The 25948-nt window shown below is 44.9% G+C and overlaps 1 protein-coding gene across 5 annotated transcripts; it reads left to right on the plus strand.

Moving 5' to 3' along the window:
- Positions 1-15052: 15052 nt before the first annotated feature.
- On the plus strand, positions 15053-20505 carry LOC123156011 (protein FIZZY-RELATED 1). Of its 5 annotated transcripts, XR_006477752.1 has the most exons (5): positions 15053-16699; positions 16820-16940; positions 17018-17094; positions 19813-19887; positions 20121-20505. XR_006477752.1 is itself a non-coding variant. In XM_044574178.1 (4 exons), exons 1-4 carry the CDS (start codon positions 16711-16713, stop codon positions 20147-20149), a joined length of 411 nt encoding a protein of 136 aa, XP_044430113.1. In that variant the 5' UTR covers positions 15053-16710; the 3' UTR covers positions 20150-20505. The 5 variants fall into 5 exon arrangements, 3 of the variants coding, with proteins under 3 accessions (XP_044430113.1, XP_044430115.1, XP_044430114.1); XM_044574178.1 differs by having other exon boundaries at positions 15053-16940; XM_044574180.1 differs by lacking the exon at positions 17018-17094.
- Positions 20506-25948: the final 5443 nt, after the last annotated feature.

Below are 25948 nucleotides of genomic sequence, written 5' to 3' on the forward strand. Positions count from 1 at the left end.
GCGCCTTGGTCACCCGGCGACTCCCATAGTTCGACATATTTTGCATCGTCATGATCTACCAGTTGTGTCCAATAAAACTGCTGAAACAATTTGTGATGCCTGTCAGCAGGGCAAGAGTCATCAGCTTGCGTTTTCAGAGTCTAGTCGTGTTGTGAAACATCCTCTTGAGCTTGTGTTTTCTGATGTATGGGGTCATGCCCAGACATCCGTTAGTGGTCACAATTATTATGTCAGTTTCATTGATGCTTACAGCCGTTTCACTTGGTTATATCTTATTAAGCGAAAGTCTGATGTGTTTGATGTCTTCATTCAGTTTCAAGCACATGTTGAGCGCCTTCTTAAGCACAAAATCATCCATGTCCAATCCGACTGGGGGGGTGAATACCACAACCTCAACTCGTTTTTTAATGAGCTTGGGATCTCGCACCGCGTGTCATGCCCTCACACACATCAGCAGAATGGTGCTGCTGAGCGTAAGCATCGTCATCTTGTTGAAACTGGCTTAACCTTGCTAGCTCATGCCTCCGTCCCGTTTCGGTTCTGGAGTGATGCTTTCTCTACAGCTTGTTTTCTTATAAACAGGCTACCCTCGAGGCTTCTGAAAATGCAAACTCCGCTTGAGCTCTTGCTTAATGAGACTCCGGACTACACTTTCTTCAAGGTGTTTGGGTGTGCCTGCTGGCCTCATCTCCGTCCATACAACAAGCGCAAGCTAGAGTTCAGGTCTAAGAAGTGTGTCTTTCTTGGGTACAGTTCTCTTCACAAAGGGTACAAGTGCTTACATGTTCCTACCAACCGCGTCTACATCTCTCGTGACGTTGTGTTTGATGAAAATGTGTTTCCCTTTCGTGCACTTCCGACTGACCTCACCACTTCCACTTCCACACCACCAATGCCTGTGTCTACACCTACGCCTGATCAGTTTGTGGATGTTGCATATGCCCCTGCGTTGCTTCCTAATCATGCTGCAGGTATTGGACGCGGTGCTCGGCTCGAGCTCCTTGATGAACAGGTCGCTGATGATTCTTCTGGTCGGGACGTGCATGTGCCATGCATAACGGGTGGCACCCGCCAACCCGCTCTCCGGTCGCCCGAGGCGGTCAGCCCGCCTGGCTCACCCACGCCAGCGCCAGTGGCGGGTGCCTCGCCCGCCTCGTCCGACTCGCAGGACCCGGCCACCCCAGTAGCCGCCTCGCCCGGCTCGCAGGCTTCGCCAGTGGCCACCTCGCCCGACCCGCGAGCCTCGTCCACACCAGCGGGACCCTCGCTCGGCTCGCCTGGCTCGCGGGCGTCACCAGCCTTGCGTGGCTCGCCTGGGCCACTGGCGGGGGCGTCCCCTGGGCCGGCCGGTGCTGTCGCTAGCCCAGCGGCCTCGTCGCCTGCCTCGGCCACCGGGGAGCCTGACTCGCCGGACTCGGCTTCGGCCTCGTCCACGACCTCTGCTGATTCTGCTCCAGCTCCGGCTCCGGCAGATTCTGCCGTCACACTTCGACCGCGCACACGGAGCCAGTCTGGTGTGTTTCGCCCGAAAGAGCGGACAGATGGCACGGTTGCGTGGCTTGCTGCGTGCATGGCTCATACTGCTGGCGACCCTAATGCAGAGCCTCGTCACTTTCAGGCTGCGTTGAGTATTCCTCATTGGCGTGCTGCAATGGAACAAGAGTTTTATGCCCTCCAACAGAATGATACTTGGCGTCTTGTTCCTCCAAAGTCTGGTGTCAACATCATTGATTCCAAGTGGGTTTTCAAGGTCAAGCGCCATGCTGATGGTTCCATTGAGCGTTACAAGGCACGGTTAGTCGCCAAGGGCTTCAAACAGAGGTATGGTCTTGATTATGAAGACACGTTCAGTCCAGTTATCAAGCCTACTACCATTCGGTTACTACTGTCTCTTGCGATTACTCGTGGATGGTTCCTTCGTCAGCTTGATGTACAGAATGCCTTTCTCCATGGCATTCTGGAGGAGGAGGTTTATATGCGTCAGCCGCCTGGTTTTGTTGATCCGACACGACCTCATCATCTCTGTCATCTGGTCAAGGCGCTGTATGGACTGAAACAGGCTCCTCGTGCATGGCATGCTCGCCTTGGATCCGTTCTTCGGGCTCTTGGGTTTACTCCATCCACTGCTGATACATCACTGTTCCTCCTCCAGCGCCCTGAGGTTACGATGTATATCCTGGTTTATGTTGATGATATCATCCTTGTCAGTTCTTCGGCTGCTGCAGCTGATCGCCTTGTGGTTGCTCTTCGTGATGATTTTGCTGTCAAGGATTTGGGTGCTCTTCACTTTTTCCTTGGTCTTGAGGTTTCACGGTCCTCTGCAGGTTTGACTCTCACTCAGAAGAAGTACTCCTTGGACTTGTTGCGTCGTGCTGGAATGCTCAAATGCAAACCTGTTTTCACTCCGATGTCTGCTGCTGATCGGTTGTCTGCTCTTGATGGTGACTCTCTCTCGGCTGATGATGCTACTGAGTATCGCAGTATTGTTGGTGGTCTGCAATATCTCACTATCACCAGGCCTGATATCTCCTATGCAGTTAACCGTGTCTGTCAGTTTTTGCATGCACCCAGGACGTCTCACTGGTCAGCCGTCAAGCGTATTTTGCGCTATGTCAGTAGTACTGCTGCCTATGGTCTGCATCTTCAGCCTGCACCGTCATATGAGCTCTCGGCCTTCTCTGATGCCGACTGGGCTGGTTGTCCGGATGACAGGCGATCCACGGGGGGTTATGCGGTATTTCTGGGTCCTAACTTGATCGCCTGGAATGCTCGCAAGCAAGCAACTGTGTCTCGCAGCAGTACTGAGGCTGAATACAAAGCCGTTGCTGATGCAACTGCTGAGATCATATGGGTACAGTCTCTGTTGAGAGAGTTGCGTGTTCCTCAAGCTCGTCCTCCAGTTCTGTGGTGTGACAACATTGGTGCTACATATCTTTCTTCTAATCCAGTGTTTCATGCGAGGACAAAACACATTGAGGTGGATTATCACTTTGTTCGGGAACGTGTTGCACAGAAGCTACTCTGTATCAAGTTCATCTCATCAAAGGATCAACTTGCTGACATCTTCACGAAGCCTCTACCACAACCACAGTTTGTAGGCTGTAGGCGCAATCTTAACTTGCTTTGTACTTCAGGACATAGTTAAGATTGAGGGAGGGTGTTAGACTGTATATACGTAGCCTCTGTATTGTAACGTTGTATTGTACCCCTTGGGTACCTCTATATAATGAGATAGCCACACCCCGGTTAGGGGTGTCGTGCAGTTCCCAAAATATCTTGTTTTACCATGCATAGTGAATCTACATTTCTTTCCTTTGCAAATAAGCAATATGATCTCAATGACACATAGATCAAGCGCTCTTAATTATAGAAGCATAATTAGTATCAACATGCGTACATGTTTGGGTGCATGAGCAACACCGACAACTATGCCCACATGTGTATAGGGATTCCAAATGTAGTAGAGGACAAACATTCCAGTGCTACCATAAGTAAAATAGCACGTACCCTTGATGCACCAAGACTACTAACTCTTACTGGTTAATATATTTTCTAGATGGCCGGGTTCTGCGCTGGATGTGGGGAAGCCGATCGAGGATGGAGCTGTGGCGAATCTGTAATCTAATATACTGTGTGGCTAACTCTGTGATACACAAGAATGCAAGTTTTTTTTTTGTTTGAGGATTGACTCCTTTTGATCCTCAAAAAAGAATTTACTCGTAGAGAATTCAATGATCTCAATCTTACGTGTTCCCTTTACAGGGAAACCAGAACTAAACTATAATAGTCGAATAGTGCAAGCATGTCCTTCAGAATTCGAGCGAATCATTCAACGATATATATGCGCATATTCTTTGCACATATATAATTGAGTAGCTAGATTGGAGTTGTAGTGGAGTGTTGTGTGATATCATCTTTTAGTTGCTACCGTAACATCTACTCCTACTCAGTGTTTTGAGAAAATCAAAGAAAAACTGAGTATATGGAAACATGTATCTACGTACTATCGCACACAATTTTAATTATAATTCAAACACACTTCAATATTTAAAAAATGAAATTGTAAATAATGCATGAAAACACTACATATATTGTATCCCACTGTTATATTTATCTCTTTTATATCTTGAACTTTGGCTAGGATTTGGAGTTGAAATTTTGTTGAATGGTAGATACATGTTGCTTCTACATAATCAGGTTTTCTCGATTAAGAAAAAACATTATAGTGGTGCTACCGCGAGTTGCTACGTATTACGGTAGCATCTAAAGCGTGTTATCACATAATACTCTCTAATTATACTATTTAATAAAGGCTACATTTGCAATTGGACTAATATTGATGCACCAGAAAGATACATATCAATGACTATAAGATATCTACAAAACATAAGAAAGTGAAAGGTACCCTCAGACCTTAATGACATGACGCCACCGGTTTTGACTGTATCAGCACTACATCTTGAGCCTCACTGAAACTGAACTATTCTCACTCATTCCAGTGTCTTTCACTTGACATTAATACAGTTAAAATAATGTTTGCGCATGGACGTAGAGGTGGTCTCTGCAATAATGGCCAAGAATAATACCCCTGGGCCTGCTGAAATCGAATCTGCACCACGATTAAAATACAGGGAGAATAAAATGCAGCAGGATAGAGCAGGAGGGCACAGACATCCCCTCCTAAACTCTAGACGACAACCAATAGTTAATCAACTAGTTAAGCAGTGGTACTGTTTTAGCCCACATTGGACTAAATAAAGCATATGTGACTCAGAGATCTAGCCCAGAGACCCCTGTCCCTACCCTAATTAACTAAGCCCTGCAGCTCAGCGCTCGCTCAGCTCTAGTAGTTTCGTGGTGGACTTCCTATGTGTCGTTGTACTTTTCTCTGAATTTTGGGCTTGTCTCTAGCCTGTGCATGAGCACTGCCTTAGCTGAAGACCCGCCGCGAACGCAGGCAAACATATTCCGTTAGATGCAGATCTTCTGCGCCTTCACACCGCTGTTGCCTGGATGCTCGTTAGACAGGCGATCTCTCCTTCGTACAGCCCCGATCCCCGTGTAATCCAGTGCCATCAGCGGCAGATCCGCGGATGGAACAAATGGGGCGCTTGGAGTCATGTGCAAATTTGCTGTTTCCGCTTGTCTGCCACCTTGCGTGCTTCGAAACTAATCACCGCTCATTTCAAAAAAAACTAATCACCCCAAATCTCAAAATGTTCCCTGCTCAAACTCGTGTGTCTCGGGGTGCCTTTCTCCTCGGCGTACGCCCGCACGAAAGTTTAGAAAGAGATGAAGCTTTGAATACAATTTGAATCAAAATTTTAACCTTTTTTGACCAACGTTTAAAAATATATGGATTGAAAAATTGAATCATAAGTTTAGGGTTGTCACTCGGCAACTATTTTTGAAATATTACAATTTTGCTAGGTTGCGCACATGCACTATACCTTAATTTCATGGGCACATTAACATCTTCAAAATTGTACTAATGTCAATAGTGTTTTTTTAGAGTATGCAAATTGTGTACCGTATTTTTTATAGAGGGTGAATATATCAATTACAAGAGGACCTATCAGCAATGTGAAGAAAACTGTCATAGATATACACATTCCGAATGTGAAGAACAGAACGTAACGTGAATTTATCTGCCCTTTGACAAAAGATATAATATTTGTCGTTGTTGTTTCTAAAGACATATTTCATTTTTGTTAGTAAATATAAGATTATCTAGTATGGCAATGAAAACATGTCCCTTTTTCTAGCAAACTGAGCGTAGCTCACATGGTCAGGTTCCTTGCGATGGAACCAGACCACCAGGGTTCAAGCCATAATCTTGACACGTATGCTCGTATTTGAATAGATTTCAATTTTTTCAATGATGTTCAGACAGTGGTAAAAGATGTTCTCTGTTTCATCTATGTGTCTGGATGGATCATATGGTACCTTTTTCAGTGGGATTGTATCATTCCATTGCCATGTGTGTCTGGACGGGGTTGTTGGCCTGGCGATCCAGGCCGAACTAGATGCCTCGTCTGATTTAATATGTTGTTACATACATCAGCCCATAACGGATCCATGAGTTAAAAGCCAGGTACGACGTGCCTATCTCCCACTTATAGCAAGACAGATGGCTGCCTCACCCGTGACCTCAGTACAAGGAGAGTCGGTAGTGGATTGACCCAGTAGGGACGTGGGTCCTCGCGCTGACATAACCCAAAGTTCATTTTTCCTTCTTTCTTATTTTAATTATATTTTAAATATATTTAGAAAACTGAAATTTACTTAAATTTTTTAAAAGCCATGAATTTTAAAAGTGTTAAAAAATATAAAAGAATGTTAGCGCAATTAGAAAAATTCTTGACAGCTTTCAGAAAAATGCGTGTGCATAAAAAAATGTATGTGAAATTTTTGAAAAAAACAATTGTAGAATGTAAGAAAACTGTTTTGCGTAGTATAAAAAATTTGTTCCATACCATTTACGAAAATGTAAGTGACGTTTTAAAGAAATGTTTCTGTATTGCAAAACAAATGTTTCTTACACTTAAAAATATTTATGCAATGTAAAAAAATGCTAGCGTGGTTTTTGAAAAACAATTATGACCATTAAAAATATATTTGAATGTCTATTTAAAAAATATATTGACAATGTATTCAAAACAGTGTTCAAAACATTTATTAAAACAAAATTATCATCAAAACATGTACAATGAAAAATAATGTTTGTGAAGTATATAAAACATTATTTTGTACTATTAAAAATAATGTGCATGAACATATTTAATGTAGTATTCTCAAGTTTCATGAAAATGTTATGAAATTTTAAAAACAAATGTTTACACAATGTGAAAAAAATATTCACTTAGTTTAAAAAATGTTTATTGCTATTCAAAAAGTATATGTGAAATTTTCAAAGAAATATTCATGTGTTTCAAAAAATAATGCCTGTGGAATATTAAAAAATAACTGCACAATGTAAAAAAGTGTTCTAGTAGTTTGAAAAAAAATGTTAAGCGTGTATTTGAAAAAATGTTGACCATATATTCGGAACATGTTTTTAAGAAAAAAAAATCATTGTGTATTTGAGAAATGTACAATATGTATTACAGAAATGTTCCACGTGTACATTGAAAACATACATGGTGCACTGAAAAAAGTAGACTTTTTCGGGGAAAATGATGAAAACCGACAAAGAAACATAAAAATGAAGAAAATTGGAGTACAACGAAAAAAGGGGAAAACAAAGAAAACAGGGGAAGAAACAAAGAAATCTGAAGTACAACAAAGAAATCAGAAAAATAGAAGAAAACCACTGAAGAAAGAAAGAAAACTGAAGTACAACAAAGAAAACAGGTGAAGAAACAACCAAAACCCAAAGAAGAAACATACAGAATACTTAAAAAGGAAAAAAGATTTAAAACTGGACAAGTCCAACGAAGCTCTACTCACTTCACGCGATACACCCACTAGATACATAGTCTTGTAAAGCACAAGGTGGCTTTATTCGCAAAAAAAGAAAAAGCACAAGGTGGCTTTAGGTCTAATGGGCCATATTATTCTTAGACGACAAATCTATTGAACCCAATATGCATTTAAAAAATGACATTATATATGCAGGGATTTCGGTTTTGTGTCCCTTCTAGAAGTTTCTATAATGTTTATTGGCGCTTTTTAAAATTTTCAGTTTTTCAAGTTCTGTGAATTTTTATTTAACTTTTTTCTCTTTTTCAAAATCTTAAATAGTGTTCAAGTTTTGACAAAAATGTTTGAAATTTCCAAAGTTTATTTCAAACTTTTCAAAATAAACATCTCAAAATGTTTACAATTTCAAAAACAAAAACAAATTACATTACGGAAAATGCTCTAGAAATTTAAAAACAAACTCGTGTTTAAAAAATCATTTTTTAAAAAAAGGTGCTTAAATTTGAAAAAATATTGGAATTTTACTAAAACCGGTCGCCTATTTAAAAAATGTTCAAAGTTTTAGAAAATAATTTAAAAAGTTTCAACCAATGTTCATGTTTTTTTAATTTTCACGAGTTGTTTTAAAAAAGTATTCTCAAATTTTCAAAAGAAAAAACATTTATAAAATACATTTTCCCATAGGTTTTGGAAAACTAAATAGAAACTAACTAAAAACAAGAAAGAGAAAATTGCCATTACAGTAATCGAGCGGCTCGTTGTAGGGCCACATGAACGGACCAGCCTAGCCAGGGACCTTGTGTGTTCAACCACCTATTTGATGCAACAAGCATCAAGTAGGGGCTCTCACCTTATGCTGGGTGAATCCTATTACGCATCTTTTTCTTTTGAGAAACTGCACCCTTTATTAAAATTTAGTATTCATCGGGATACAGATTATATCGGGCATAAAACCTAGCCACAAATGGCGCCCGGTGGAAAGAGAACTCGCCGCTTTGGCAAGCATTTGAGTCTTTTAATTATGCTGACATCCTTCATGAGTGAAAAGCACGTCTTGAAATAGGTTTCATTGGTCTTTTATCTCTCGCAAAGTTGTGACATATTGACAAGGCGCATGAGAATCAATGTTTCTCACCACTTCAATGCAGTCCGATGCATCACAGATGGAATCCAAGTGAAGATCCAGGGGCAGAGCGAGTGATTGCATGCATGTGCTTCAAGGGATGTCGGGCCAACAAGCCCCTCGACCACGACGGCGGAGGTGCCCATATACTGGCCATTCTTGTGCCGACAAATCACCGCCGCCACTCCCCTCGACACGTCCCTATACAAGCCTCCGTCCACATTTAATTTGACCTCATGATGAGGAGGCTAATAGCAAACTGTGGATCACCTCTCCCCAGCCTAGTGGTCGCAGTCTATGGGGCTGCCCAAGATGAGCATAAATCCACTTTCCTTCGTGAACTGGTGAACCTGGCTAAGGATAACCCGTACCCAATGCCTATTGGAGGGGATTTTCATATCCTTAGGTGCCAGGAAGAAAAAAATAATGACCGCTTCGACACTCATTGGCCTTTCCTATTCAATGCTGTGATTGATAGTTTGGACCTTCGGGAGGCTTGTATGTCGGGGCGGCAGTTCACTTGGGCTAATAACCGTTTTGTGCCAACGTACGAGAAACTCGATAGGGTACTCATGGATACCAAATGGGAACTAAAACTTCCTGTGGTAATCGTACGAGCTCTAGAGAGAATCGAGGCATTATCGGATCATGTGCCAATCATTCTTGATTCTAATTCTACGAGCCATTCTTCCCGCCACCCTTTCAAATTTGAATTGGCATGGCTACACCAGGAAGGTTTTGTAGAAATAATCAAGAAAGTTTGGGAGAGGCCAGCCATTGGTCATACACCGATTCAGAGATAGAATTATAAAATAAGGGCCATGAGGCAACACCTCTGTGGATGGGTGAAACACATCAATGAGTTATATAAAAAAGAAAAGCAACGCCTTTGTACCATCATTGATGACCTCGACAAAATTGCAGAGACCCGCACCTTATCTCAACATGAGATTGAATTGAAAAATCTATCTAATGAGAAGGTTGTCCATCTTTTGCAAGAAGAGGAGATCAAATACTACCAAGGTCCAAAACTGACTTCATTCTAATGGGATATAGTAATACAAGATACTTCCAATTGCTCGCCAATGGTCGATATAGGAAGAAATGTATTCACAGTCTCCAACGGGATGAGGGGCGGACCGAAGGTCAGAGGGAGCTCAAAAACTATATCACCAGCTACTACAAATCTCTGTTCGGAGCGTCGGATGAAGGGAATGTCACCCTTGACGAGACCCGAACAGATGATATTCCACAAGTCACGGCAGAAGAGAACAATATCCTCACGACACCTTTCTCAGAAGAAGAGGTGAGAGCGGCGGTGTTCCAAATGGAACACAACAAAGCTCCAGGCCCTGATGGTTTCCCTGCAGAATTCTATCAGAATTTCTAGGATATCATCAAGGCTGGCCTTTTGGAGTTGTTCAATTGTCTTCATGCTGATAGGCTTGACCTATTCAGCATAAATTTGGGTGAGACTGTTTTGTTGCCGAAGATTAAAGAGGCTGAACGGATTCAGCAGTTCAGACCCATATGTCTCCTTAATGTCAGCTTCAAGATTTTCACCAACGTGGCTACAAATAGATTAAACTTGATAGCTGACCGTGCTGTCCGTCCATCTCAAACGACCTTTATGCAAGGATGAAATATACTAGATGGTGTAGTAATCTTGCATGAGACCGTCCACGAGATGCACCAAAAAACATGAGTGGAGTGATATTCAAAATTGACTTTGAAAAGGCATATGACAAGGTCAAGCGGTCTTTCCTTCAACGGGACCTAAGGATGAAATGTTTATCCGATAAATGGCGCCAGTGGATCCACAATTTTGTAACTGGAGATAGTGTGGGCAACAAAGTCAATTATGATGTAGGCCATTACTTTCAGACAAAAAAAAGGACTACGGCAGGGTGACTCCATGTCCCCAATGTTATTTAACATTGTCGCTGACATGTTGGCGATTCTGATTGAGCGTGCCAAGCAGGATGGCCAGATTGCAGGAGTAGTGCCACACCTTGCGGATGGTGGCCTCTCTATTTTACAGTACGCTGATGGCACAATTCTTTTTATGGAATATGATCTGGACAAGGCTTGAAACCTGAAACTCTTGCTTTCAGCGTTTGAGCAAATATCGGGTCTCAAAATAAACTTACATAAAAGTGAATTGTTCTGCTTTGGAGAAGCCGTTGAGGCGGCAGCAGATTATGCTGACCTATTTGATTGCGCACATGGCCAATTCCTGATTAAATATCTAGGAATACCGATTCATTATCGACGCCTCACCATTGCAGAGTGGAAGCATGTAGAGGAGTGCCTAGAGAAACGGTTGATCAGTTGGAAAGGCAAACTACTCTCAGTTGGAGGACGGTTGGTTTTGATTAACTCTGTCCTCACAAATATGGTTCTCTATATGCTTTGTTTCTTCCGACTCCCAAAAGGGATCCTACAAAGACTAGATTATTTTAGATCCAGATTCTTTTGGCAAGGAGACGGGGAAAAGAAAAAATCCAGGCTGGCCAAATAGAGCGTGGTTTGTACGCTGAAAGACCAAGGAGGGTTCGGAATTCATGACTTGCAGGTCAAAAATGAGGCCCTACTCAGTGAATGATCGTTCAAACTTCTTACTAAGGATGGTGTTTGGCAAACCATGCCGCACAATAAGTATATAGCTCAAAAGGCGGTGTCCCAGGCATTTTGGAAACCGGGCGATTTGCACTTTTGGGCAGGCCTAATGGCGGCAAAGAAACGTCTCTTTCGCTTTGGGTCTTTCACGATAAAGGATGGGTCGGAGATTTGTTTTTGGGAAGACATCTGGTTAGGCAATGCCAGTCTCCGAGAACAATATCCAGCTTATACAACAGTGTTCGCGATAAGAATAATACTATTGCGCAAGTGCTCAGTTCATCCCCGCCGAATATTTCGTTCAGGCGGGATTTGATTGGCCCCCAACTTGTTTCATGGCATAATCTTTTATCCTGACTGGATTCGATTAACCTGTCACAAGGCCCGGATGTGTTTCGCTGGAACCTTACTACATCAGGGTCTTTCGCTGTAGACTCTATGTATCGTGCGCTCACACATTCCGAGGTAAAAATGAGTAATAACAAGAAAATTTGGAAGTCCAAGATTCCACTAAAAGTGAAAATTTTCATGTGGTATCTTCGTAGGGGAGTTGTGTTAACCAAAGACAAACTCGCACGACACAATTGGCAAGGGAGTAAGAAGTGTTGTTTTTGTACTCATGACGAGACAATCAAACACCTCCTTTTCCAATGGAAGATTGCACGTTCTACGTGGTCAGTCATCCAAATAGCGTCAAATTTGTATCCTCCCACAAGTGTTGCCAATATTTTTGGTCATCGGTTGGACGGTATTTCAAATAGGTTCAAACCGCTAATAAGGGTGGGAGCGTATGCCTTAATTTGATCGCTTTGGCTATGTAGAAATGATTTGGTTTTTTAATGAAAAAAATGCTTCTCCTCTACAGGTTATTTTCCGGTGTACACAATTGCTACATATGTGGTCTATGTTACGACGACCGAAGGACCAACCGCTGTTCAAGGCGGTGTGTATGCGATTGGAGCAGGTGTCTAGAGGTTTTTTCCCAACATGGGTGGCAACATAACCTTCGGATCGATCCACCACCTCCATCGACATAGGCGTAGTGTCGGTCTATAGGGCTCTATTGTTGCTAATTTGTCGGTTTTTTTCATCATTTTTTGTCAGACCTTCATATTGGGCCGTGTGCATCTTAGTTATGCAGAGGCCGGGTGTTACTCATAATGCTTTGTATCCGCTTGATGCTACATTTTGAGATAATAAAATCGCCTTTTATAAAAAAAAAAAGCCTAGTACTCTTTGGGTCTGCTAGCACCCTATGCATGGTCTTGTCTCGATTTTTGCCCTGTCTTTTCGCTTTTTGTTTTTGTACTATTTCCTCATAATTCAATTGCAATATTGTTTATTTCATGGGTTTGCATTTTAGAAAATATAATATTTTAATAACTAAAAAATATTTTCATAAAAATCATGGACATTTTAAAAAACTTTGGTAGCTTTTCAAAAAATAATAATTTAAAAATTATGAAAAATTATAAAATGGTGAATTTTTTTGGAAACATTCACAGTATTTCTCAAAAAATTAAGAATATTTTTCAGGAATACATAAATATTTTTAAGTTTCAGAATAATTTTGAAAACCATGAAATTTATTTTAGATTTTCATTAGTGCCTAGTTTTAGAAAAGGCTCAAAAAATAGTCAGCCTATCCTACCCAAACCTGCTATGGCGACCAAAACCATCAAATCGAAAAGAGAACAACTAATTAGGTTGGCCCACCACGCGTGCAAGGTGCACGTTTGGTTGTGTTCCATTGCGTACGTGCAAAAATAGGACGAGACCTGCTCCCCATTTTCAAATCCATGAACTTTTTCTGAATCGTGCGAAAATAGCGCCAGGGACGGGAACCGGTGCTCACGCGCACCCCCTCATGGGTCAGCCAGTAGAAGGAGGCAGCACTAGATTGATTGGTTGGGATGCCCGGTTTGTCTAGAAAAGGAGATCAAGAAGCTCGATTTTCTTTGTTCGTTGTTCACGGTTGACCGGTCCATGAACAGAGAAAAAAATTGTCATGAATTCCAAAAAAATCATGGTTTTAAAAATTGTTCACGAACATGAAGAAAGTACAAGAGTTCAATTTTTTTTGCAGGATTCAGAAAAAGTTAATGGATTTGAAAAAATTAACAAACTCAACAAAATTCATGGGTCCAAAAAAGTTCACAGAACTCGAAAAAAGTTCATGCATTTTAAAAAAGTTCACGAACTCGTAAAACTTCATGAAATCAGAAAAAAGTTTGCGTATTTAAAACAATGTCATGCACTTAAAGGTTCACGTGTTTCGCATACTTGTGAAAAAGTTCATGAACTCAAAAAAGCTTTTATAAATTTGAGAAAGATCACAAATTTGAAGGTAGTTTTTGAATCTAAAGAAAGTTCATGAGTTTAAAAAAGAAAAAGAAAAAATGAAAAATAAAATAAAGAAAAAGGAATGCAAAGAAAAGGAAAATAAAAAAGAATATAAAAAGTAGATAAAAACTGTCTAGAAAACCAGAAAAAGACCAAAAAATGTCAGAAGCTTCACAAATAGGTTGGTTGATTGCACTTTAACCGGCTGAGAGCGCGGAATAGGAATTGGGGAATAGGACCTCTCTTTGCCAAGACCGGAGATAGAGGAGCAAAGATGAGCATGGAACACACATGCATACTAGCCCATTCCGGCTTTGGACTATACTTTTGGTTTTTATTTAAAACAGATTTTAAACAAATGTTATCAGATGTCCCCGAAGGGACAAATGTTATGAAAGGAGAGTTTAGATGCCTGACCGGGAAAGAAAACCCAAGAGGTCACGCACAGTGGCGGGCGGCGGCGGCGGCTCGTACACATGTGCACCTAGCATGCTAGGATTTTTTGTGCCTCCTGCCAGCATCCGTACCGGCCTACCTCATTTTCTGTGATTTTAGTGCCATGGAAGTGTGGTGGATCCAGGTCCTTGCTGGCAGGAGGGCTCTGTTTTTGATGTTTTTTTTTGTTTTGTTTGGATTTATATCCTTCTCAGAGAGCGAGGCGGTAGCGGCTTTTTGTAGATGGAATAAGGTCCTTCCTGTTTTGGTGGTGTTTCTAGCATCATCGGAGGGCGTGTGAAGGTTTGTCTTCAACGGATCCCATGGGGTTCGGACGCCTTTTGTCTTCGATGGGTCCACGTGTATCCAATCTTCGTTCGTCTATATTTGTGTGTCTACAGATTGGATACTTTCGATCTACGCTTCTCTTCATCGGCACGGTTGCTGTTATGGTGCGCTGGTTCTATGGGGCTTAGCACAATGACTTCCCGACTGTCTACTACAACAAGGTTTGCCGACTCCGATGAGGGAAGGGCGATGATGATGATGCGCCTTCGGCTCGCTCCAGTGCTTGTACTCGTCCCTAGGTTGTCTATAGACCTGGATACTTTACATCTAGTTTTCTTTGTACTACATTGACATTTGATGAATAGACTGAAAAAAAAAGAGTTTAGATAATATGAAAAACATATAGTTACAAAAAATGGAAACATTGCATTTTTCTTAATAGGTACTATAAATAATGGGATTGCACTGACTGCCAACCGTTATATTTTTTATTAGCGTAACTACCGAACGCCTCCCTCCTTCCCTCTAATTACATGCATGCATGCATTAGAATGACACTCATTTCTCTCATGTGCACTCCTCTCTCTAACTACATGGTTGCAAACACTATAGGAGTCATCCTAAGATTCTCTCTATTTCAAAAATTGAAAATATTATGTCGGTCTGATTTAAAAAGCGTTTTCATCAAAAATAATATAGCGACGAGACATAGCGCAGTATTAATTAAACCCATTAACGGTCGCGCAAAGAGCGCCTCCTCGTCGCGTCCACGTTGACAAAATTACTGCGCAACGCTGAGGTGAAAAAAATCTTGGTAAAACATGTAAACCTAGCCGGCACGCTTCCTCCCCACTCTGCCATTCCCCTCCCCCTCGCCTCCTCCTCACCCGAGTCGCTGCGCCGCCGGCTCCGTCGCTTATCCTGCGCCCTCTACTCCTCGTTTCTCTCCGGGTTACCGCTGCCATCGCCGTTGCCCCATCCCGAAATCCACCTCGAGACTGAGGGGTAGGCAGAAGGACGGCGGGCGTTCCACTCGGGACGGCGAGCCATGGGTGACGGCGATCTCGACGCAAGGTTCGGTGGCGGATTCTGAGGTTGTGGGAGGCTAGATGATTTGAATCAGAGGTGTCAAGATCCATCAGGACCGGCGACGTCATGGACGCCGACGCCGCTTCGGCGCCTCTTGCGCTCCTCCTCGACGCCTCGTGCCCGCTCTTCTGCGTCACCGAGGCCGTCGAGCGGCGCGGGCGCGGCGAACCAGATGCAGTACTAGTGGGACCAAGGTTGACACGGCACTGGGAGTCAGGCGATGGAGACGGCCAGATCGCGAGTCAGGCGATGGAGACGGCCAGATCGCCCCGTCTCCAGCTTCCTTGTAGCAGGGCCATACGATCCAGGAGGAGCACCTGCTATTGAAACCACGGTACTGGCTGCAGGAGGCAATTCAAGGACAGCGTGTTTCGGTTTGATCTTTGTGAGTGCAAAGAGCAGGATCTGCTGAAACCATAAGCACCTTATCCACATCTTTGTGTTGTATGCTGTCAACAACTGCTCACTCACACTCTCTGTTCAGTTTAGTTTAGGCATATTCTGTTAGTGCTTTTACATATTTATTTATTGTTGTCCTGACCATTGCATATTCCTGCAAGTGAATCTCTTATGGTACACTATTTATTTCGTGTAGTTCAGTTCAAGTATTACTGAACTCCCTTGTTGTCTTTTGCAATGGTGGACTGCAGGTTGCTATGACCAAATTCTTTCAGAAAAATCGTCTCTTCTCCATCTATGTGAAGGTTGGATTTGATATCCACCTCACAAGGCAGCCCCGCCTTAACTGAGAGTTCCATATTTGAAATCAGTAAAATATTTGGAGATCCAGTGCTCCAACAACTCTATCATCCAATTTTCTGATTGGTTCCGAGGTAAAGATGGCTGGTGGAGCAGCTGGAGAGGATTGAGTCCAAGCTGTGTGCTATGAGAAAAATGGATGGTTCATTTGTAGAATTTATGATAGATTTAATGGACGAGATGCAGCTGATTTTCTGGCGGTGGCTCTATATGGTAGCATAGTATATTACCTTTACTTGTTAGAGTGTCGTATCAAGCAACAAGATGGCCTATATAGCTCATCAGAGGACTCCCTTAATGGGGTTAAAAGTTAGTTAACACTAGCCATGGAAATTGCAGAGAATGATGTAAAACTTTCTGAAAGTTTTCGAGCTGGTGTGCTAAATTGCCTTATTTCTGCTGTTGAGCAAGCTGAGAATGACTTCTTATGCATGGTTGAACAAGATATGGATGATAGACCAAATTTAGTTTCAGTTGGATCTTGTGTCCTGGTTGTGCTTGTCGAGGGAACAGATTTCTGCATTCTAAATCTTGGGGATAGTTGGGTTGTGCTTGCTTCCATGCCATGAATACTCTATTGTTGTTGTTACACATTGTTGTGCCAATTGCATATTCCTGCAGGTGAATCTCTTATGGTTATTGTTTGTTTTTCATGCCCATTGGTATTCCAAGAGTATCTGTTATTATATTCAAATTCATGCTCAGATAGAAAATCTCATGAAAATGGAATTCTCCTCCTAGGTGTTCTGTATGCGCCCGTATTGCAGGACGACTTCTACCTCAACTTCGTGGATTGGTCTTCGCACAATGTCCTCTCGGCCGGATCGGGGAATTGCGTCTACCCGTGGAATGCAGCAACAAGGTGTGTGCAACCAATGCTATTCGATTTCTATTCTGAAACTGTAAGAGGGATCCTAAATAAATTTGTAACTCCACAAGGTCACCAAGCTCTACGATTTGGGGGCGGGCCACACTGTTTATTAGTTGGGCGCAATGTGGCACCCACCTATCTGTAGGTACTAACCAAGGCACCGTTCAGGTTTTCATGTTGCTCCCGTCTGAAATTGATCAAATGGCATGTTCGGGGTCCATCAAAGTTTAGGGGTATACTTCAGTTTATTTTTACCCAAAGCTTCAGTTTATTTTTACCCAAAGCTTCAATTCAAACAACAAATAATACAGAGTACGCTTGGTTGTGAGAATGTCACCCGGTTGATGCGATATGAAGTGTATATTGTAGAAGTAGAACAAGCACAAATTTGACTCGTCAACTTATATATGCAATATGAAGTATATATTGTAGAAGTAGAACAAGCCGAATTCGATTCATCAACTTATTTATGCAATATTAAGTATATATTGTAGAAGTAGAACAAGTGCTATCGTGTTGATTTTTTTATGAAATACATGCTGAAATATATATTCGTCGCTATCCATTGAAATAATACTGACTTAGGAACTACACACTGAAATATATATATTCATCGCTATCCAACTGAAGGTTATACAATGTTTTCAGTTCTAGCGCTTTAGATTCCGTGGCTTCAATTTCTTTGTGTAAGATCTCCACTTCCTCAGGGCATCTCCAGCCACGCCCCCGGGAAGGCCTCCCCAGGCGTTTTTTTCGCGCCGGCGCCAAAAAAACGGCCCGGTCGCGCCCCCAGGAGCCCGATTTTCGCCGGCTTGGGCCGAAAACAGCGCCGGCGGACCCAGCCCGAACCCGGCGCGCTGGGGGGCGCCCGGGGGCGCCGAGCGAACTGTTTTGGCGCGAAAAAGCCGCGGGCCCGCCGCGTCAGCGACACGGCTCTCTTCTTGGCCCTTCGTCGTCCTCATCGCCTCGTTTCCCGCGGCGAATCAATGCCAAAGCTGCCGCGCTGCCGCGCCAGTCAGCCTGCACCATTGATGCCTCACAGGCGGCGCAGTGAAGACCGGACGACGCGCGTCCCTCGCCCTCCCTCGCCCGCCACGCGTACACACGGTGACACGCGTGCCTTGGCCTATATATGAAGCACCCGGCGCACTCGGCGACTCACACTCTCCCGCCGCCGTCGTTCCTCCCTCTCCTCTCCTCTCTTTCGCCGTCCCCAGTTCACACCCATGGCCGAGCGCTTCCCAGGCGATGGCGCGGCGGCGAACGGCTTCGGCCGCCGCCATCTTCATGAAGACGAGGCTCGCCTCCTTTACGAGGCCGAGTACCCGGTCCCGCCGGACATGCGGGTGCCCGGGGCGTGGAGGATCAGCGCTGGCGGCGTGCCGGTGCCCTCGGTACCGACCGGCGCGGCGCGGCATGCGGAGATCGCACGCATCCGCTCGAACCTGCCGCGTGCGGCGAGGGAGGGGCCACGGTACGCCCCCGACAGCCCGCTCTGGGAACCTTACTTCCGCCGCCGTCAGGCCGAGCAGCTCGAGGCCACCAACGGCGTCGTGCCCTCCGGCAGGCTCAACGCCGCCGGCCGGCGTCTGTGGTGGGGCGTGCCCGTGCGCACGTTGGAGGCCGTCCTCGAGTACATCGAGGGCGGCAACATGCTGCGCCTCGAGTACCCCGCTCCCCCTTCCTTCTCACGCCGCCGGGGAAGCTCCTGGACCCCGAGGCGCATGGAGACCGGGGGGTCCTCCTCCTCGTCCGGCGGCTCGCCCTGCCTCCGCCCCGTCAAGCCGGAGCCCCAGGACATGCCGGTCAGCGCGTGCACCCGCAGCTCCGGCGGCGCCAACGCCTCTCCACCCACCGGCCGCTTCGTCCTCGCCGAGCCCAAGCCGGAGCCCGTGCTCCCCACGGAGTACGAGGAGATAGCCCGGCGCGGCTTCTCCGACGAGGACGCCATGCGGTGGGCGCGGGACGACTACCTCCGCGACGAGATGGTCCGGCAGCGCCGGGCCCTGGAGGAGATCGCCGCCCGCAAGCGTGGGCGCGAGGACGAGCACGGCGTCGTGGTCCTCGACAGCGACGACGCCCCCCCCGGACCGTCCAACCCGCCGCGCCAACCGGGGGAGGGATGCAGCGGGGACGGCGGAGGCGGCGACGACGACGATGATGACGATGACGGCGGTGACTACACGCGGTTCTACCGCCTCCTCGGCATGTAGAACCGCGTGGGCGGGCGGCGAGGGAGACGGCGGGCGGCGAGGGAGACGGCGGGGGTAGCCCGCGGTAGTTTTTTTCTTTTTTTGTAAAATATGTTTAAGTTTGAACGAACTCGCCGATGTTTGCGTTAAATTTGAGTCGTTTTTGCGCCGTGTTTGACTTTTTTGACTAACCGTGGGCGCCGCGACTGGGGGGCATCATGCCCCCAGTGCGCGGTTTAGCGCGGTGCGCCCCCAGGGGGCGATTTTTTGCCCCTCCTGGGGGGCCAACGGCTGGAGATGCCCTCACTGTCATCTGTTTCAGTTGCAGCAATCAATTCTGCTCTAGCAGCAGAGGGGTCCAGTCGGAGCCTTTTGTAACTTGCCATGGCTGACTCTTGTTCTCTGAGCACAATAAACCCTTCACAATCCTGTATCTTGCTAGTGGTTGCTGCGATATCCTTTTCTATAACCTCCAGATCACTACCAGCTTTTTGCAACATCTTATATTAAGTTGCGGAGGGACTAATTGCCAACATAGTTCAGGTTTTCCCGTACAAAATCTTTTCTATTAGAAGTTGTGGTTTTAGTTCATATGTCATCTGTTAGAGCAAAAAAGATGAGGTTTCATGAGGTTATTCAGGTTGAGTCCCACTCAAGTTGCTTGATTGTAGGTTCTAATTATGGGCCTGGAAAAGTCAAAACAAATAGCTTGCTTAGAGGAATCCCACATGGACGATGTAACACAGGTATGCGCATTCTACAGAGTTTTACATGTCCATGTGGTTTTACAGTGGAAATTAGTGTTATCATATACTTTTGTTTTGTTAACTTTTTTGCTGGCATTACTGTCTAAAATATTTATACTTTTGTATTGACTTCATTTCAGCGAGATGATAATCATGATATTTATTCAGTACAGGTTCTAGATTGGGTGGTTACCAGTTATTGTTGTGCTGATTTATCACTCTTTGTTGGACAGGTTCGATTTGCACCGAACCAGCAGAGTAAACTCATTTCTGCGGCAGTGGAAGATTTAATGTGTGTCTTCGACACATATGGTGATGGCCACCGCAACGGCGGGCAGCACGCCGATCAACACTGAGTCGTTGACCATAACCAAGGTGGGCGAGAAGAAGAGCTACACCGTGAGGGAAGCCTAGCATGAACAGATTTGGATTCGGATTCGGCCGGTTCGTCTGGTCTAGTGACACAAAGTGGTAGCCAGCCCGACCCTTGGGATGTGGACCTAATCGTTGCTTTTGAACCAGTATCATGTATATTATCCCTCATGCAAACCTTTAAGACTGCTTCCTGCCAGTTGATACGCACTTGTTAATATCTATGATCTCTTGTTCATTGTTCCAGTCAAAAACTTGTAGTTTTGTACTTTGAGTCTCATGCAAAGTAGAAATAGGAAAGTGAAAGGGGCGTGTCCTACCTGGCACCGCTGAGATTCCTCTCAGGCGGCGCGCCATGGGCACGCCCCAACCACTAGTAGCATTTAAAGAGGTTCGCTGCTAAGAGGCATAGACGGCTATTCAAAACTATGATCTTAATATGTTGCTTAATGTGAAGGCAAGAAGAATATTGAGATATTACTAAATGCCTCCCCCAAAAAATGTATATGAAGAAGTCAACAAAGAATTAACAATTTTTTTTCTTAAATATTGCTTTTATGGGATTAGGTGGAGGCTCATGGTGAAAATGGGGGGTGGGGGAGGGGGCAGGCATCGGATGTGTCAACCTATAGATTAGGACTATTGAAGTCAGAGACAATCACACATAATACACAATAATGGAGCCAAAGCTTGGGAAAACATGTTTCCTTCGAACTTGTATGGTTGTATGTATGGCCAAGTCTGTCTAACAATTAAAAGTTGCTAGACTGTATCAATGCTTAATCTCTAGGACGATGACAAGATGTAAATATGTAGTTTGACCTCTTCTCGCAAAAAAAAGTAGTTTGACCTCCATAGCGACAAGACACACAAAATGCATATGTATTCTATGTTGAATGCTGGACTTTCCTTGCCGTTTGCGGTAAACTACGGAAGTTTGATAGTGATGTTTCGTACAACTATTTAGATATACTACTTAGGCGCGAAAACGTGCCAACTACCCAGCTAGTTGCAATGCATTATACAACCAATACATAAACTATATATATAGTATTATTGATATAGCCATCAACAAAAATGTACATCAACTTGATTATTACGTGCGTGAATCTTCTCCAAATGATAGCGTTCAACGCGCTAACGTTGAGTCATGCATGCATATGAAAGCATGAGCTAGAATATAATCAAATTATGAAGAAGTAAAAGAAACTACTTAACAAATATGGTACATACACGCACAAATTTCCTGGAGCTGAACTCCAATTTTGAATCACATCAAAGAAATAGTTAACAATTAGTTTTGCAAATGTTGACGCTCAAAAGTGGCAAGAGAAACAAAATGGGAAGGAACACAAACAATGGCTTGAGCCTATTGGAAGATGAAGCCAAATTAACAGTCGGATGCCGCTATTGGATTGACCTAGAATATTAGAATGGATATAAAAGATTAAGGGCAACTCAAATCAGAGCTCGGACCCGAAGGTTATGATAAGTTCAAAGGGGTTTATTTTGACACCATATTTTGTCTTTCATGCTTTGAACCTCAAGTGAAGAAGTGAACCTCAAGACTGACGATTTTTTACTTTTAATCATCTCAATCTAAGATTCTATGCAATTTCTATAGCCAAAATAGTGCACTGCAGAAAAGTTACCCAGAACCTCCGGGTTACTTCCGGACTTAGAGCCTGTTCGGCAGCCCTCGGCTCCACGGCACCGCTCCTGGAGCGTCCAGTGTGACACCGAACGCGTTAGCGTCATGCTTTCCTCGAAGCGGAGCGGAGCGGCCAGCAGCCCATTTTCTCGGAGTGGCCCAAGTGACGCTCCACGCGCTCCGCATCTACGTGGAGCAGGGAGTTGAGAAGTGAGGAGCAGAGGGCTGCCGAACAGGCCCTTAGCAGGAGCTTTACAACGTACAGAGCAAAAATTGATCCCAGAGGCACAGGGTACCTCGGTACTTAACATGAACATTGCAACGTTATGCGTGAAATTTATCTTGGAACCTCTGGGATACCTCAGCATTGCAAGTTTGTGTGAAGATTACCTCGGAACCTCTGGGGACTACCGGGGCCAGGGCCGGAGCCTCCGCGCTGGCTCCAATATTCCGAGCATATCAGGGTGTGTTTGGTTCAAGTGCTGGCACATTGGCCTGGCCTGGAAGCTGCCTAAGACGTGCCTGGATGGTGTTAGGTTGGCAACTTGCAATCTCAGACACATGGCTGGCCTGGAGGCTTCCTGCATCTTGATTAGCCTGGTCAGTTCACAGGCAACTTGTTTAGCGTGGTCCAGGCCGATGGAACCGGATACTTGGGTTCCAGGCATATGTGATTTTAAGATACTTGATACATGCATGTTGTGGTGATTTTAAGATACTTGATACATGCATGTTGTATGCCCTGTCACATCAGACTGCCAATCTGTATTGTTTTAATGTTTAAACATTTCTTCTAGTCCAGGCTTCCAACCAAACAACACATACACACACATAACTGGTTAGGCAAATTTCTTCTTTTCCCCAGGCCAACACCTGGCATTGATGTTTCCCGGGCATGAAGTCCAGGACTTGAACCAAACACACCCGAAATAGGATAAATTTAATGATTTGGACATAAATCTGTTTTTATGTGTAGGGAAACATTTGTCACTGGCTGGTCGGCCGAAGCTTTGGGCCGGCCTGGCGCGCATGGTGTGATGCGCCCAGATCGGATGCTCAAGTTCCCCCTCAACGCAATTGCACACGTCCACGTGCTAGCAGGGTCCACCACCGTCTGGGACGCAGCATTATCCCTTTGCTCGCGTCGCCTACTCTATTCTCCACCACTCGTTTTCCTTTTTTTTTGCCAACAACCTCCGAGCCCTACTGCCACGTGGCGGTGACCAACGCGGCAAGGCGTTGCAGCTTTGGTGGCGAACCATCGGTGGCACCACAATAGATATGCCACGGTGTGTGTTTTACTGCAACCACCAATGCCGGCATGACAAAAATGCTTTGGGAGTAAACCACCGGCGGTGGCACGACAGAGATGTTGCAGCGGAGGCATGCAGTGATCCAGGGGATCGGTCAGCACTTTACACGAACCGGCATCGGTGTTTGCTGCAACCGGCAAGACTCGAGGCTGGAACTAGCTTTCCCTTTTGCCGGAACCAGAACACTCCCTCACTAGTGACTTTATTTTTTGTTGGAACCAGTGTCTTTTTTGCTGGAACCAGCTAGTTCATTTGCTACATTGGATTTTAATTTGAGTTTGCTGCTATGTCTTTTTTGTTGTAACGTTGGTAAATTGTGGCTGGAACCGGCCAATCTTTTTTGCTTCAACTGACCACTGAGATTTTTGTTCGCTAAGATTTTTTGCTGGGAACACTACAACGACAATTTTTTGCTGGAAGCAGCAATTTTTTGCCGGAACCGGCTAGTTCATTTGCTACATCGAACATTGTTGGAGTTTGCTGTTGTGTCTTTTTTTGCTGGAACGGGGCAAATTTTTTGCTTCAACTGACCACGGAGACTTTTTTGTTGCTCTGATTTTCCGTTTGGAACACGATGGTGCTAGTTGGACGATGATGGCGAGCTGGAGCCGGTGAGGCGAGAATTGTTGTAACCATGGAGCCTGTGAGCTGGAATCGGCAAGCGTCAAAGGTACATCCATGGTGACCATGCCTCGGGATCCACCGACAGATGTGTTACAATCTGGGCAGCAGGGGGAGGGCCCTCGCCGATGCTCGTCGGCCATGGCCAGGATGGCGGGCAGACATTACCTGCGGTGAGCGCGGGACAGGGGGGAGGGGGCCTCTGTAATGGTGAGCGTGTGCGGCGTGGGGAAGGAGATGACATAGAAGGGGAGGACCGAATCCTATGGTTGCACGCGGCCGAATCGGGTGGCTGCGAGGCGACCGACCCATATTTGGGCCGGTCGACCGGCGCCTATCAGTTGCCTATTTATATTGGAAGACTATCCATCTCAATAATATTACATTCTTCCCTAATTACTTGTCTTAAATTTATCTAGATACGTGTCTAGACATGTAGTACGTAAATACGGGTAGTGTCTAGATACACCCGTATTTGTCAAATCTAAGACAAGTAATTCGTGACGGAGGGAGTAGATGAGAGGTGATAGCCTATTGAATAACATACAATCGTCAAACCAATCTATCATTTTTAGCTTTTACCTTTACTCCATCATTTTATTTTTTTTCTCGTTCTTCGTTGTCTTTCGTGTTTAATGATAGCTAACCTAGAAGCCTTAGGGCGGTAAGGCCGACCGAGGGTAGCCCATAGCCACCATGCGTCCTGACGGGGTCCGTCGTGGATGTGTGGGTTTTTGGGTCTTGAAGAGACCTCGCCGACATGTCTTGTGTACCATGTACCCGGCGAGGCTCCCCCGTCGACGTGTGCTGCGTATCTTGTTAGAGCCGGGGCAGCACTGTGACGTGTTCGTGTGCAAAGAGCAAATCCTTAGGTTCTCGATATATTTCATAAATATTTCAAATATACAAGGTTGTCTATCTGTAAGGTGTGCATGCATAACAGGTTTCCAGGCCTTCTTTGGTTTATTTTCGATAAAGGGTGCTTTTATTAACTCATAATGTAGCATCAAGTGGATACAAAGCATAATGAGCGACACCCGGCCTCTGCATAGGTAAGATGCACACAGCCTTAACGAAGAGTCTAGCAAAGTATATATAAGAAAAACGACAAGTTGGCAACAACAAAGCCATATGAGTCCAAAACTATGCTAATGTCGACGGAAGAGGCGGACCGATCCGGAGATTATGTTGCCACCCATGTTGGGTAAAAACATCAAATCGGAGATTATGTTGCCACCCATGTTGGGTAAAAACCTCCAATCGGAGATTATGTTGCCACCCATGTTGGGTAAAAACCTCCCTGGCCACCCGCTCCAACCGCATACACACTGCCTTGAATAGCGATTGATACTCTGTTCGCTGTAGCGTAGACCACATACGAAGCCAGTGCGTACAACGGTAAATAACCTGCATAGAAGAAGAGGTTTTGCCATTAAAACACAATTGTTTCTACATAGCCAAAGCGACCATAATAAGGCTGACGCTCCCACCCGTATTAGCGTACTAAAAGTATTTGGTATTCCATCAAGTCAGTGACCATATATATTGGCAACACTTGTTGGTGGATACAAATTGGACTCTATTTCGATGATGATACGTCCATTTTGCATCATGCTTTTACGGGCTGTTATTACACTTTATGTCACAATACTTATGCCTATTCTCTCTTATTTTACAAGGTTTACATGAAGAGGGAGAATGCCGGCAGCTGGAATTCTGGGCTGGAAAAGGAGCAAATATTAAAGACCTATTCTGCACAGCTCCAAAGTCCTGAAACTTCACGGAAGTTATTTCTGGAATTAATAAAAAATGCTGGCAAAAGAATCCACCAGAGGGGGCCCACACCCTGGCCACGAGGGTGGGGGGCGTGCCCCCTGCCTCGTGGGCCCCCTGGTAGGCCTTCGGTGCCCATCTTCTGCTATATGAAGTCTTTCGTCCGAGAAAAAATCATAAGCAAGCTTTCGGGAAAAAGCTCCGCCGCCACGAGGCGGAACCTTGGCGGAACCAATCTAGGGCTCCGGCAGAGCTGTTCTGCCGAGGAAACTTCCCTCCGGGAGGGGGAAATCATTGCCATCATCATCACAATGATCCTCTCATCAAGAGG

The sequence above is a fragment of the Triticum aestivum genome, chromosome 7B (genome assembly GCF_018294505.1).
Source record: "Triticum aestivum cultivar Chinese Spring chromosome 7B, IWGSC CS RefSeq v2.1, whole genome shotgun sequence".
In the NCBI taxonomy this organism is placed as follows: Eukaryota; Viridiplantae; Streptophyta; class Magnoliopsida; order Poales; family Poaceae; genus Triticum; species Triticum aestivum.

Bases quoted from the DNA above. Each gene is read 5' to 3' on its own strand.
- LOC123156011 (XM_044574178.1), top strand. From the start codon at position 16,711: ATGGTTATTGTTTGTTTTTCATGCCCATTGGTATTCCAAGAGTATCTG. The intron at 17,095-19,812 runs GTACTAACCAAG...GCTTGATTGTAG, and splicing joins TGGCACCCACCTATCTGTAG to GTTCTAATTATGGGCCTGGA. The intron at 19,888-20,120 runs GTATGCGCATTC...TTTGTTGGACAG, and splicing joins ACATGGACGATGTAACACAG to GTTCGATTTGCACCGAACCA.